Below are 16280 nucleotides of genomic sequence, written 5' to 3' on the forward strand. Positions count from 1 at the left end.
CAGCTTCTTCCTCTCTGCCATCCGATTCCGAAATGGACATTGAACTCATGAACACTACCTCACTTTTTAAAAATGTATATTATTTCTGTTTTTGCACTATTTTAAATCTATTAGTATACATATACTAACTGAAATTGATTTATTTATTTTTCTTTCTGTGTTATCATGTACAGCATTGTACTGCTGCTGCTACTAAGTTAACAAATTTCACAACACATGCCAGTAATAACAAACCTGATGCTGATTCATGTACAATGCAGATTGCAACCTTTGAATTTAGGGAGTGCACATAATTATGGCATTTTGAAGTAAGGTGCAATTGGAATTGAATGCATCTTATTCAATCATTTTCTTTACCAGAATGTTTGCTTTCTAACACAAGTGTCTATTGGATAACAGTGCAGTCATTCACAATGTGACAGCTTAGCACATTTACAACAGCAGTCTTTCATTCACAGTCCCAGTTTTATTCTGAATCAGCAAAAGATATCCAGCAGGTATTCATCAATGGGAAGAAACAGGACTCGCCCACATTCATCTGTGAAAATGTCTGTTAACATACGCACTTGATGGCAAGCGATGGCTTACACTTGATAGGTCACTGCAAATCCACCTCGTTTGAAAGGTATTTTAAAATATTGACACAACATTTGAGAGATCAAAAGATCTGCTGGAGTCAGAAACTCAAGACACCACAGGGGAATGTGTAAGATAAAGTTATGGGAGTGAGAGGTAGCGATTTGGATGAGGATAGAGCAAGGGAAAAGATAGAAAGGGTTGGACGGGAATGACTTGAGGGAAAGAATTAATTCTAGAGTTATATAACTCATTGATAACTATTTACATATTAATATCCTGCTAATGTGTAATAAATGTTTAATGATGCAATTTAATATGTTTCTGATTTCCTTCCTGTTTACTGCAATAATGCTCTGATGAAGGTACTCATAGTGAAGCAGTTCTAAATAAAGGTGAAATATATTTACTCTTTAATTTGTGTCACTGAAGCAGATATTAAAATCTTAAAAGTCAAAAGGAGGAGTAGGCTATTCATCCATCAATACTGCCCAGCCATTCTATAAGATTATTGTTGATGCTGTGCATCAAGTCTATATCCTATATCTCATTATACTTACCACAAGGAAGCTATTTGGCCCACGTCAACTCCGAGGGAGCGTTGCATTTCTTATTATTTCCCTGAGACCTGTAGCTTATTCTCATCTCAGGTGTGCCTATCAACTCTCCTTTTAGTTTTTTTTACATTAACCCTCATTTACAATAGACAATAAATTGATATAATTCCTGTCGTATTCAAAAATCCTTATGTTGGTCCTAAATACACAGAGGTGGAGCAATGGAATTTGCAATGCCCTGCAAGAAAGAAATTACTTGTCACCTCAATCATAAGTGGCCAATCCTTCTACATCTACATCTCAATCCCTCTCAAAACTCTTCTCCCCTGTCCGTTTTCTCCCTCATCCTGATCCATCTAACTCCCCGTCGTCCTGTTTCTTCTCCCCTCGTCAATCCACTCCATCTGCCCACCCTGTCTCCCCTTTGATTCCATGCTCCGCCTTCCTTTCCTGTCACCCGCAGTTCTTTGTCGCTTCCACCCATCCCTCTCGCTGCTCCTGTCGCCATCCGCTCTCCCCTCCTGCATCAAACACTACTTTTCACCTGGATCCACAACGCTGTGTCTCATGCCAGTTTAGAGAAGCAGCACTGAAATGGCCCTTGGACCCCCATTTAACCCTAACGTAATCCACAGGACAATTCACAATGACCGATGAACCTACCTGGCTCCGTCCTCGGACTGTGGGAGGAAGCCAGAGGACCCGGAGAAAACCCACGCATTCCACGGGGAGGAACACAGAGATTCCTTGCGGAGGAGGCCAGGATAGATCTTTCGCTGTAATGGTGTCACTCTGTGGCGTCCATTGTTCCACCCTTCCCCCACCCCACCCCTTTGTATTGGTTATCTCCCCTGTACCTTTCAGTCCCAATGAAGGGTCTTGACGCAAAACGTCAGCTGTCTGTTCCCCTCCACAGGTGCTGTCTGACCTGCTATTCCTCCAGCATTTTGATTGCTGCTCCATACTTCAGCATCTGTCGTCTGTCGCCTCTCAAAATCTTGTTTCAGTCAGACCACTTCTCATTCTTCTTAATTCCTCTGAACGCCGGTCAATCCTGTTTAATGGTGGAAGTCCTTAAGTGCACTTTTTGTGCCCTCATGCTCAGCTGAGGTCCTCTTCACTCCGACTCTGGAATGTCTCTACTTTGCTGAGGCAGAAGTGAAATGTTATGAATATCTCAAACACATATTCAGGTTTGGATCACAAAGAATTTCTGGGCTCTGCTGTTGTCTGTGAAAATTGCTCTTCATTGCAGGATTATTTCCACAACTAGGTGTCACTAAGAAACTTTCTTCTCTGCTCTTTTCACCCTCGCTTTCTGCAAGATCCGGAAGCTTTTCTATTTCTTTATCACTGAGCGAGTCCCGAGTCCACTGTTTCTAATACTGCCCGCCTGTCCCTGCCGCACTCTGTCTGCTGCATCCACTCCCTCCAGTGATTCAACTTCAGCTCCCTAGTTTTCCTCCTGTTCTTCATCAATAGCAGTGTTCGAAAATACAGTATAACGTCATGGAGAGCACCGTGAATGTACCATGGAGAACATTCTAACCAGTGGCATCACTGTCGGTTATGGAGGGGCCACTGCACAGGATCAGAAAAGCCTGCAGAGAGTTGCAAACTTAGCCAGCTCCATCACGGGTACCTAGCCTCTCCTGCATTGAGGACATCTTCAAAAGACAATGCTGCAAAGGGGCACCATCCAGGACCCCTGTCACCCAGCACCTGCCCTTTTCTCATTATTACTGTCAGGGATGAGGTACAGATTGAACATTGGTCATTTGTCCATCCTGATGGGTGCAGTCTTTCATCAATTCCATTTTCCTCCCTCCCACACATATGGACAGGCCTCCAAACCCAGTACAGGCCACCTCCAGTCACTGGCTCGGACTTGCAGACATCAGGCCTCCCACTCCTTTCCCTTCCACCCTTCCCTCATCCCAGTGCCTCCTTTCCCATTCTCGCGCATATCCCTCTTTCATGCAACCATCTATTCCTTTTTTTTGTCTTCAACTCCCCTGCCTTCATTCTCACCTTCATGCCCTTCCACGCACTCTCCTTTCTGCTTCCCTCTTCTTTCTTCCCATCGCCCTTCCCTTCCACCTCTTTGCTTCTAACCTGACCCTCATTCTTCTCACCCTAAATGCTTCTCCCTTTCTTGCCTTTCCTCAGCCCAGCCTCATCCCTTCACATCCATTCCACCCATTCTTCCTCCCATACCCAGTATCATTTTATTTCCCCTTTCCCACTACTTCTTCCCCTTATCCACCCCATTCCCACAACCACCTTCCTGCTTTCTCCAACCCTTCTCTTTCCTATTAGCCCCACCTCTTAACCCCACCCCACCATTCCTCTCAGTTCAATCACGCCTCCTCCTCCTCATAAAGTTTAATGGTGTTTGGCAGACCAACATAAGATGCATTACTGCCACCTACTGATTTGGAGTGTGGAGCAAAGAGACAGGAAGTATAGCCCCCCCTGGAAAAAAACCCTCAAAATAATAAAAAAACTAATGCTTCTCAGAAAGTCGAACACACACTCTTATATATCATGATGCCAATGATTTCCTCACAAATTTTCTATGTTAAACTGCCTATTCCAAGGATCTCAATTTAGCAATTGAATCTTTCCTTTGCATCTGATAGGAAATGCATTCAAACAATATATGCTGCACCTTTTCTTGGACAAGTGCACTCCCTACAAATGCACATATCATACGTATTAATTCTGAACAAGGAATTATTCAACCTAGTACGTAAACCTGTGAGTGTAACTTCTTCACACCTTTTATACGCAGCTCCTAGTCGAATTCCCACTATCTTCTGAATTTTATATAAATGCTGTCCTTTTATTTTCCTTATCCCATTTTTGTTGCCACAGTGATTGAACATACTTTTTAAATTACGGCCCTCACCTCCCCTTTATGCAAAGTCACCACGACATTTATATCCTTAATTTAAAGTGATTGCTTGCTACAAGGGGTGATTGATAAGTTAGTGGCGTAAGGTAGAAGGAGTCAATTTGAGAAAACCCAGCACATTAATTTTTCAACATAGTCCCCTCCTACATTTACACACTTAGTCCAGTGGTCGTGGAGCATACGGATCTTGGACCTCCAGAAAGTGTCCAGAGCAAGGGTGATTGATAAGTTCGTGGCTTAAGGTAGAGGGAGATGAGTGATTAACTTCAAACTTTCTGCATTTTCACTCAAAGAGTTGAACTGCATGTGCATGTAATGAGAGCTGTATAACTCATCTCCTTCTATCTCCTTTTATCTTATCTTAATAGTCACCTGAAACTTTGGATAATAAACAGAAACACCTGAATGACCTGTCACTGGATCTTTTCAACTATCTGTGTAGATATGTAAGAAGCCATATTATCTGCCTTGTCTATATTGCTGAACTTCCTCTCCACTGATACACAATCACTCCTCATTTTTCCCTGAAGGCCCAAAAAAAACCACAGGCAAAGGGAAACACCATGGAGTGACATTAAGGGGTACATTGGGATCATATTCCACACTAAACCACCCAAGAATTTGTGCTATTCATCTCCCATCCCATCCAAAACTGAAGGCTTTATGAATGCAAACAACAGGAATTCTGCAGATGCTGGAAATTCAAGCAACACACATAAAAGTTGCTGGTGAACGCAGCAGTCCTGACGAAGGGTCTCGGCCTGAAACGTCGACTGCACCTCTTCCTAGAGATGCTGCCTGGCCTGCTGCGTTCACCAGCAACTTTTATGTGTGTTGCCTTATGAATGCAGTGCTCCCAAGACTCTACTAAAGTTGCCAATATTGGATGACCAATTTTATGTTCCCTTGTGTAGATGTAAAGATACCTCACCCATTTTTACCAGTAATGCTGAAATTTGGGATGATTTAATAGCACCACAACATCATCTTAATACCAGTTTGAACTTTATCCCGGGCCTTTAAGACTGCTGGTGAGGCATCCATACTGCTCGATCACTCTTCCCTATTCTTGCGCGGGTGCTCCTTCCCTCAGCTAGCCTGCCACCCTTGGGCACCGGGCTCAACCCCACCCTTACCCCAATCAGGGTCACGTGAAGGCAGAGGGGGAGGGGGCAGGTCGTAGGAGCAGCTGGCGCACATCACAAGTCCTGGCCCGCTGACGTCAGGCAGATAGTCTCCGGAGTGTGTTGATAACGTATGGGGTCACCCCTCCGCTAAGGACACTGCCCAGAAGAAGGCAAAGGCAAGCCACTTCCGTAGAAAAATGTGCCAAGAACAATCATGGTCATGGAAAGACCATGATCGGCGACGCCATATGACACGGCACATAACGAACGAATATTTAATTATATTTAAAGTTTATTGTCAATGCAAATATAATTACACATCTGCTTAAAATAAAGGAATAAATATAAAACTACTAACGTGCGCGTTATGTTCATTATTTTATTAAACCGTTTAATACGTACGAATTTCCATTCAGGGCGTTTTGGTGATTCTGACACGGTTTATTAGCGATGTACAGTAGGTAATGATGTGCAATAACCAACGACAGATGGAACACTTCAAAGGTCTCTCTGCTACTGCCTTCTCATAGTGCAACTTTTTTTTAAAAAAGGGGAAGTTTAACTTTCCCTTGCTGGGAATGAAACTAAAACTTCAACGCGTCGAGCACATGTAAGTCGGCGTTTACCAATGCCAGCAGGGTAAGGAGCGTTTCTCAAAGGTAAATAATATTAGTGAAATTCAGACTTTTGAAACTCGCTAAGAAGTTGGTGTGTCGCGTTAAAGTTCTTGGGGACTGCCCCGTTTTTGGACACTTTTGATTAAACTGCAGATACCGTTGTGTTTAGTGTTTCGCTTTTAAAATAAGAGCGTGTAATCGGTTGATTCGCTTCTACATTTTGGGGGTGAGGGCGTTTAATGGGAATTTGCCCTTTCAGGGGTCGGATGGTATTCTCCTATCAGTTAATTGTTTTTTTATACCTTGACGGAACTGCGTACAGAGGTCACTGTTGGCTAACAAATTGGGGTTTTAACTTCTGTTGAACTCGTCAGTTACGTAATTAAGATGATTGGCCGCGCCGAGCCAGGCGGACTCCAATGAGTGATCGTCAGCCGCGAGAAGTGCAGAAGGTGAAAGATAAGTGCGCCTGTTTTGTTGTCGCAGCTTAAATGTTGACGGAATCGACTCGAGCTCCATTCAACTGTCAATTTGTCAGCGGAAATGATGGGTCTAGCTTTTTTTTTCCGCGCTTGGATTTCCTTCCTGAAATAGCAAGGTTTAGACAACATGGGTGAGCAAGGTCGTGAAGAATTCTCCCGCAGGTAGCGACTGCGTGTTTTATTCTCTCTTCCCTCCCCCCCGCGTGTGAGTTTGTTGGAGAATCTGTTACTGTTTACAAAGCCCTTCTCCAGCGGGTTCTGGGGCAGGGTGCTCTCTCACCGTTCCGTCTCTGTCTGCTGAACTGGGATAGCGGTCGCTTCGCGCGCGTGGCGGGTCTCGGTTGCCAGAAACGTTTTGATGTGTAGGTCGGAGTTGTATTTTTAACAGATCCTGCGAGGGGAGCCGTGCTGGCCAGTTGTAGTGCCGGCACGGTCCCAATAAACGCGTGCCTTGTGTGTGTGTGCGAGAGAGAGAGGGAGGCTGGCTCCAGTGACTCACGCGGTCCGCGGCTGTGAAGACCACATGGTGGTGTCAGAAATTGCTCGCCGCCGCTGCCTCGCTGCTCTGGGAGAGATCCTGGGTCGGCGAGGACCTGCTGCGCCACGGGATGTCACTACCTTGCGCTGAAGCCAAGCTAGCCAGCATCGCGTGGACGATGCTCTGCAAAACGCAGGATCTCCCACCGCTGAGGCTGCAGGAGTAGAACTTCGGTTTGTAAAGGCATTTGGGTCAGGTGAGCGATTTTGTTTTACACACAGGTTGAGCGCACGGGTACAACATTGTAAATGAACTGTTTAATATGCTATCGAAGGGTAACTATAACTGAATCAACGCTAAAACGTAAATCAGGTTTAATCATCTTGTAAGTTGCCTGATTCAACATTTTGTCGAAACTATGATGATCGTCACGTGGAACCCTTCTTAAGATGTTACTCGTGCCTGAAAGCCTGCTTTGGTCGCGGAATGTACCTCAGAAACTGAGGCGCTCAGCTGTGAATTAGACGGCAAAGCTGTAGCACGGTACTGCTGACCTTTGTCTAATTGTGCTACTCTACAGCTAGCGTATTCATTGTAGTGGAAGAGATGCAGGTTAAGCTACGTAAGCACTTTTGTGTTGTGTACTGTAAGTCATCTTGTGGCTCATTGAAAACCAGCTAGCTAGGTAGGGTCTTTCGTCAACCGGCCTGCATCGCGCCTCAGTGAGGGTCAGGGTAGCGCTGAACCCTGATGACCCTGAGGGCTTCTTCATTCCCCCCCCCCCCCAGACCCGGTCCGGGAAGTGGTGTGGCTCCAATACGACCCCAGGGACTAGGTCCCATCAATCCATCACTGCCAGGGCGGGCTGACTCCCTGTAGTCGACCCACCACACCCACCGTTTTCCCCAGTCCGTGATGGTCACTTACTCAGAATCCGGTTTGTTATGACTGACAGAGGTTGTGAAACATGTTGCTTTGCGGCAACAGTACAATGTAATACGAGACATTCACTGTAAATTATGACAAGGTGTGTGTGTATAGTGCGAAACAGGGAGGTAGTGTTCATGGCCTCATCGTCAGATCTGATGGCAGAGGGGAAGAAGTTGCGGGTGTGCCTTCTGTCTCCTGTATCTCTTCTCGCTGGGTAGTAACTAGAAGAGGGCATGCCCTGGGTCCATCGCACCACCATTTCCTCTGTGCACCTTCACGTCCCCCCTTTGCAGACCAGGTGTAGGTGGAAAGAGACTGTGTGTGTGTGTGTGAGGGGGGGGGGTCAGCACTTGTCACCGATGACCAGGGCCTAACGTTCTGGAAAGGGACCTAGTATTGAGAATCTGTAAAATCAGCATCTGAGTTGGGCCTTCCAGATCATTAGAGGTTTAGTCACCCCAGAAATTCCTTGGAAAATGGGTGGGTTGTATAGTTAACCAGGCAAATGGGATTTCAACAGAAACTTTCTAAGTACCAGTTATGAGAATATATCTTAAGTTTGAAAACACAGTTTTTATCCATATTTCTATCGTGACTCTTCCTGGCTAATGTGCCTTTATGATTGCTGGTTGAAAACCCAATTTTGCCTTGATTATAATGGCATGTGAGAATAAATCATCCAGTGACACTTGGTATCTTGATTCCTGAAAACTGGGGTATATTTAAATGGCCTTTTTGCCTTTTTTTTATATAAAAAGAGCAATGACTTTAGCTGTGGTTGTCAGTAAGATTCCATTATCACCTGCTCTGCCATAAATGGCTGCACAATATAACCATATAACAATTGCAGCACAATCTATATCATAGTTGTAATTGAAAAGTACTGGTATGCTTGAGTCTGTAATTAGTCTTAGTTTTTTTTGCATTTGTAGAATTTGTTGAAAGCATCTTAAATGGATGTGCTGCAAGGCTTGTGAAACAGCTTAATCCAGTTACTTCTGTTAGATGCCTTCAGCTGAATAGTAAGTTCTGTATAGGAAGCCATGCTTGGTAAGGAGCTGAGTCATCCATGGGCTGTCGAGCCTGATAAAAGCATTTACGTAGGGGCCAGGGAAGGGGATATGGCAAAAATATTCGCAGGCAAACACGTCCACACCTAACTTTCCTGGAGATCTGTAGATGAAGTATTCCAGTATATGTGTACTTGTGTTGGGCTTTATGGTAACTTTTCCAGTGTTGGTAGATTCCCTTTTACAGAGGTTTCATCAGACGATTTGCTAATAGATCACCCTTAATTGGTTTCGTTTTTGATCTGCAGTAGCTATAACTCGGAAAAGAGAAGTGTATTTAATGATCCGGTATTGTGTAATTCACGTGCACAGCAGTCTTTCATTGTAATGCCTTCTTCCTCTTTCTTGCACAAGAGGAATTTCCCAGCATTGTAACCAAGTTGAATGGTTACACTGTGTTTCATTCAGTTATTTTTAGAAGTAAGGTTTGTGAAAAAGCATGCATTTGATAGCCCATTTTATTGTATCCTAGAATCTTAGGAAATCTATAACACAACCTATCATCTCTCTGCGAGTTCAGAAAGAGCTGTCCGGTTTGATCCCACCTACCAGCACTTGTTCCATGGCCTCTCAGGTCACAGCTGTTCAAGTTTACATCCAAGGTACTGGTTAAAACGTGATGAGGGTAAAGTCTCTGCCCCCCCCCCCCATTGTTTGCTGACACAGTCTTGATCAATCAAATGCCCTCTTTTATTATGAAAAATGATCTTTTATTTTAGGTCCTGATAAGTTTAATTGGTTTATTGTTAGGTGTATGGTAGGGTGTCCTGCAATAGCATGGCATTCAAAGTTCAAAGTAAATTTTATTATGAGAGTACAACACATAAACCCTGAGATTCGTTTTCCTGGGGACATACTCAGATTTCTATAGAATAGTGGCTATAACATGATCAATGAAAGATCAAGTAGAGTTCAGAAGACAACAAACTGTGCAAATGCAAATATAAATAAATAGCAATAAATACCCAGAAAATGAAATATCGAGATAGAGTCCTTCAAGTGAGATCGTTATTTGTGGGAGCATCTCAATGGTTGGCAAGTGAGTGTAGCCATCCCCTTTTGTTCAAAAGCCTGATGGCTGTGGGGGACTAACTGTTATTGGACCTGGTGGTGCGAGTCCTGAGGTTCTTGTACCTTCTACCTGATGGCAACAGCGAGAAAAGAGCATGGCCTGGGTGGTGAGGATCTCTGAAGATGGCTGCTGCTTTCTGACGGCAGTGTTTCATGTAGGTGTGCTCAATGGTTGGGAGGGCTTTACTTCTGATCTACTGGGCGAAACCCATTACCTTCAGTAGGATTGTCTGTTCACAGGTATTGGTGTTTTCGTACCAGACCGTGATACAGCCAGTCAATACACACTCCACTACACTCCGCCTGAGACGAAGAACATCAGCAAATTGGGAATTGTTTACATGTTGAGATGACTGTTCAGGTAACTTTAATGCCATTTTTGGGATGTCAATTAATATCCAATGAAATTAAATGTAAAATGTAGCGAATGTTAGGAATGTTTATCTAGCAACTTTCTGGTGGGAAAAATCAGTAACATGTAACATCGTCAACATTGTAAATCAGTATCAACATTGAAACCTATTGACTGTGGAAAGGCCTTGATAGAAAGGATGTTTCATATGGTGGTGGAGTCTAGGACCAGAGGACACAGCCTCTGAATAGAGGGATGTCTATTTAGAACGGAGGTGTGGAGGAATTTCTTTAGCCAGAGAGTGCTGAATCTGTGGAATTCATTGCCACAGGCGGCTGTGGAGGCCAAGTCACTGGGTATATTTAAGGCAGAGGTTGGTAGTTTCTCGATTAGTCAGGGCAAGACAGGTTATGGGGAGAAGGCAGGAGATTGGGATTGAGGGGGAAATGGATCAGCCAGATGACGTGGTGGAGCAGATTCAATGGGCCAAATGGCCTAATTCTGTTCCTGTGTCTTATATACAGTGAACCTGTACATTATTGGAAAGGTTGCATTCCTAGAAAACTGCCCAGATTAAGATTTTTTTTCCATTATACCATCCTTTGTATAAATTGACAGAATTTGTTGTTTCTTTCACATTTTTAGTTGTTTTTCTCTTGCATAAATTTAATAAAAGCAAATTGTTGTTCTGTATCTCAACTTTTTTTTGGTGGTGATTTGAGAATTTAGTAAAGATAAGTTTTCTTTTCTTGAACTGTTCCTGATGTGTAAGTGCTCTGCTAACTTAACAGGTCAGATTTGAAAATGGAACAGTTTGTACTTTTTAAAAAATAGTGACGTCCACCAATATTTAACTCCAAATTATTAATATCAGAAGCCTTGCGTCACTTGAAATATTTGCACTCTAGTTTACTTGGTTGTGGTCCTTGTGCATCAGTAATGCTGTGTGTGTGAGAATCCAGCATCAGGGGCTCCAGCAAGCAGTGGTAGAAAGTTCACAGTGGTACAGATCAGTGATGTTTAAGCTGAAGCCTCACATATCAGATCTGGTATATGAATTAAAGGCAACTCGTTCAGAGGCTCTGATGGGGAGTTGTAAAAAATTTAGTATCCAAGACACCTTCAAGGAGCGGTGTCTCAGAAAGGTGGTGTCCATCGCAAAGGATCTCCTCTTCTCATTGCCACCATCAGGAAGGAGGTGCAGAAGCCTGAAGACACACACTCAGTGATTCAGGAACAGCTTCTTCCCCTCTGCCATCCAATTTTTTTTTTGAATGGACTTTGAAACAGTGGTCACTACCTCACTTTTTTATTTCTATTTTTGCATGACTTAACTTTTTGATTATACATGCATACTTTAATTCAGTTTTATCCCTATATTGTCATGTATTTCATTCTACTGCTGCCATAAAGTCCACAAATTTCACAACACATGCCAGTGATATTAAACCTGACTCTTGGTTGATACTGAAAATGAAGTTCTCACACCGTTTGTAGTGAATCTGGACAAAGCAGCGTATCCCTGTTTGATATTGATTGCCTTCTGTTGTTTGACTTGTGTAAGGGTACTTGATAGATCACTGAATATCTGGGTCTACTCCAGTTAGTGTATGTTGAAGCAGGATTGTGTTTGTTGACATTGAATAGAGTAATACACAGCCTCTCCCATATGGTTGAGGTAGCAAAGGGGCAGCTGGTGCCCTTGGATCCTGAAATAATGTGAATAAATATTTTTACCCTTAAAAAAATGCAAGTAAAAACAGGAGAAATACAAATTGCTCCTCAGGCCTGCCCTACCTTTTAAAGGCTCCCCTGCCTCAGTTCTGTGAAGTGATGACAATGGGGATGCTCTTTATTAAAAGGTCGGCCTGGTGTTTCATTTGGTCTGATTCAGGTTGTTATGCTTGACATTTCTAACCCACAGTTAAAGGGAGGAAGTAGTTGTCCTAATGGCTGATGCTGGCTCAGCTGTGGGGACGGAGTGGGGATTACCCAGTTGCTTGACAAGATTTTTAGACCGTACTGTATCTATAATCCTCTGGTCACATGTACATAGGACACCAGTCGTTGCTTTCAAGGTGCAAGGCACTTGAGATTTAAGAACAAAACTGGTTAATTAAAAAAAAATTACTGAGATATAGCACAGGCTAAGTACGTCTGGCCTTCCGAGCCTCACTGCCTGGCAACCCCCGATTTAGCCCTAGCCTAATCACGGGATCACCAGTTAACCTACTAACCGCTATGTCTTTATACTGTGGGAGGAAACCGCAGCGCCCGGAGATAACCTAAGCATTCCACGGGGAGGACTTACAGACTCTTCACAGGTGACATGGGAATTGAACTCCAAGCTATTCTACCGTGGCGCCCAGTATTGACAGATGTGTGGAAGGTTGCACGCTTTGGCAGGTCACACAATTTGCTTGTGTTGTCTTGAGAAGCTATGCTTCCAATGTTATTGAATTTGAAACACAACCTATTTTTCCTGTAATGACATGACTCCTCTCAAGACATTTCAAGCTAGCTGGCTGGCTTTATTTGAATTCCATTTCCTTCTGATGCTTTCATTCATTAGTTTGAGAACTTGATGTTTGTTGGTATTTTTCCCTTTTTGTCAAATTTTACAGCCCCTCTTCAGACCTTGACCCTTGATTTGGGCCTATCCAGAACTTTAGTATAATCTTATGGTGATTTTACCCTCAGTTGGCTGTGAGGTGTTATGTAAAAAGTGCCGTGTTCATTTTCATGGTAAGACATTAAATCTCAGACTGTTGGTTTTAGTCGATGCGCCTTTAAGATCAGGCAGATCTGCTGTTGTTCTTTTAAGTTTGTTGCCCTGACGATAGCATGCGTAATCTGATTTTTACTTTAGACCATTCTGCAAATATATAATCACTGCTGTGATGGCGGTGCGGTAGCATAGACGTAAGACAAAGCTTTACTGTGCTGGTGACCTGGGTTCAATTCCCACCATTGCTTGTAAGGAGTTTGTACATACTGCGTGGATTCCCTCTGGGTGCTCTGGTTTCCTCCCACAGTCTAAAGGCGTACAGGTTTGTAGGTTAATTGGACATTGTAAATTGTCCTGTGATTAGGCCGGGACTAAACTGGGGGGGTTGGTTGCTGGGCAGCATGGCTCGAGGAGCCAGAAGGGCCTGTTTTGTACCCCAATAAATCAGCCTTCAAAAGTATTCGCTAACTCCTGAATTCCAAGGTCATCAGGAATCATTATATAAATTTCTCATTTCATTAGAGTCTTTCCAAAGACAGACCACAGTCCATAATCATTTACTTCGGCCAGACTTTTGAGAGGGAGAGAGTTTTATCTATCTGCCAGTAATAAATGTGGGTGTAGCCTAAAGTGAGGGCAGGAGTCCTTATGAAAATGGGCAATGAATCCATGTGTACTTACTGGGCACAATTTATGGTAAACAAGTTCCTTACAAACACTCATTGTTTAATTCTGCAATGACTGCACAAACAATTGTTTTTTAAAAAAAACTTAAGTCATGAAGCCAAACTGGATTGTTTATAATTATCACAAGATTATTGTGAATCCGAAGAATTTTTTTTTTTGGTTTTGTGCACTATTTCTCCAGAAGGTTTCAAAGCCCACTTTCCTGTGACAAATGTGTAACTTCTTGTGGTTGCGCATGTTTATGTAATATTTAAAAGAAAATTCCGTAGGTCAATACGGTTGCTCATCAGAACCAAAAGGATTGTATGATGCCATATTCATAATAAGTCTTAAGTAATCGTTAGTGTGGCTACAAGCATTTAATGCAGCACAGTTGCATAGTGGTCAGCGGGACGCTTTGCAGTAGAGGCGACCTGGGTTCAATTCCCACCCCTGTCCTGTAAGGAGTTTGTACGGTCTCCCTGTGACCGGGTCAATTTCTGGATGCTCCAGTTTCCTCCTACAGTCCAAAGACATACCTGTTAGGTTAATTGGTCACTGTAAATTGTCCTGTGATTAATCTAGGGTTAAATCTGGGGATTGCTTGAAGGGCTGGGAAAGCCTATTCTGAGTTCTTTCCCAATTAATAAATTTGCACCCACAGACTGGAATGCTAAAATGTGCAAGGATTCTGAGGTTTTCAAAGCATTGAGCTAATTAAGTTAAATAGTTGACAATATAAGTTTAAAAAAAGAGGTAAATACGTTAGGCATGCTGACCATCCTAACTGTGGGAGTGCTAGCAGAGTCAGAAATTCCTGGGGGAGCCCCAACTCTGTAAATGAAACAACCCTTGGCAATTTCAAGTATTTACGGGGGTGGGAGTGTGGTGCATGTTTTACCGAGTGTGAACAAGTGGGGCTTTCATTCAGTAAGTTTGGGAATTGATGCTCTGACACTAACGAGATGAGCAGAAAACATACACTGTTGAATAGTGGCATAAAGCTACAAAAATGACTCAGTGCTAACTAAGCAACACCCACAAAGTGCTGGAGGAACTCGGCAGGCCAGGCAGCATCTATGGAAAAGAGCAAACAATCAATGTTTCAGGCCGAGACTCTTCATCAGGACTGGAAATTAAAAGAAGTCAGAGCAAGAAGGTGGGGGGAGGGGAGGAAGAAGTACAAGGTGGTGGGTGATGGGTGAAACCAGGAGAGGGGGAGGGGTGAAGTAAAGAGCTGAGAAGTTGATTGGTGAAAGAGATACAGGGCTGGAGAAGGGGGAATCTGATGGGAGTGGACAGAAGACCATGGAAGAAAGGGAAAGCGGAGGAGCACTAGAGGGAGGTGATGGGCAGGAAAGGAGAGAGGGAAATGAGAACGGGGAATGGTGAGGGAGGTGGTGGGCAGTTACCGGAAGTTTGAGAAATTGATGTTCATGCCATCAGGTCGGAGGCTACCCAGATGGAATACAAGGTGTTGCTCCTCCACCTCGAGTGTGGCCTCATTGCAGCAGCAGAGGAGACCATGGACTGGCATGTCGGAATGGGAAAGGGAAATAGAAATGGGTGGCCGCTGGGAGATCCCACTTTTTCTGGAGGATGGAGTGTAGGCGCTCAGCAAAGCGGTCTCCCAGTTTATGTTGGGTCTCACCGATCCACAGGAGGCCGCGCCGGGAGCACCGTTTGTGTCACTCTCTGCCAAGTGAAAGTCCAGCAAAGTGCACTAGAAGGCAGGAAATGTTGCATTCTCTTAGTTTTGTCTCCTGCGAATGCAGAACACCCCCCACCAACCTCTAAAGCTACCTTTTTTCACCTTTGTCCCCTCCCGCAAAAACAAAACCAAATGATTTGCTTCGTCAGTCCTGACGAAGGGTCTCGGCCTGAAACGTCGACTGCACCTCTTCCTACAGATGCTGCTTGGCCTGCTGCGTTCACCAGCAACTTTGATGTGTGTTGATTTGCTTCTTTGCAAGTTAGCGATTATGTTTTGAATTAACTATTGTTGTTTGAATTCCTGTGCGATGAATGGTTCTCCTTTCACTGCTGATGTATTGTCAGTCTGAGTGTCATTCTCTGGAGGTGCAAGCAACTGATTTGGTCACTTTGCTAATCATGTTATACAGAGTGTCATCCCTGAATGAAATCTCACACACACACTTAGACTTATTGTTGGGTGTTTTGAATGTAGTTTCTAGTAGTCAATTGTAGTAAATGTGTTTCCTCTGATTTAATGGAGGTGATGGGGTCCAGGCCCAGAGAGTCTCGCTGGAGCGGAGCCAAGGTCCTAGTGCAGGGGACTAGTTGTTTGGACAATGTAAACGCCGGCCCAGATAGACTGAAAAGGCAGGGTGGGACTGGAGGCAAAGTGTGGGCTGAATACGCTCACTCTCCCGCAATGTTTTCTCCTCTCTCTGCGGCTGTGAGGCTGCTCCCCCAACTCCTTTCCTGAACAAGGGCCTTGATGCGAAACATCAACTGTTCATTCATTTCTGTAGATGCTGCCTGACCCGCTGAGTTCCTCCTGTGTAGGGTATATGTTGTTTTTCATCTCCTGTTACCTTTAGCTAGGACTGATGCCAAAAGACTCGATGACAGTTTGCAGGTTGAATCTTATCCTTCCAGTATTCATGGCCTGGTTCCACAACACTGCAGTGTGTCTACCAACTAAACCACTGGAAAAAGTCCAAGCTAATTCTCCAAGGCAGTGCT

General features: G+C 43.9%; 1 protein-coding gene across 4 annotated transcripts in view; it reads left to right on the forward strand.

The window, feature by feature from the left end:
• Positions 1–6181: 6181 nt before the first annotated feature.
• Positions 6182–16280, forward strand: part of sh2b3 (SH2B adaptor protein 3) — a 174687-nt gene continuing 164588 nt past the window's right edge. Inside the window, exons 1-2 of one of the 4 annotated variants that reach the window (XM_072247477.1) lie at positions 6255–6438; positions 10066–10186. In XM_072247477.1, the coding sequence (XP_072103578.1) occupies positions 10175–10186 (12 nt within the window). In that variant the 5' untranslated portion in view covers positions 6255–6438; positions 10066–10174. The other 3 variants (XM_072247476.1, XM_072247478.1, XM_072247479.1) reach the window with 3 other exon arrangements.

This window comes from Mobula birostris, chromosome 31 (genome assembly GCF_030028105.1).
Source record: "Mobula birostris isolate sMobBir1 chromosome 31, sMobBir1.hap1, whole genome shotgun sequence".
Lineage (NCBI taxonomy): Eukaryota > Metazoa > Chordata > Chondrichthyes > Myliobatiformes > Myliobatidae > Mobula > Mobula birostris.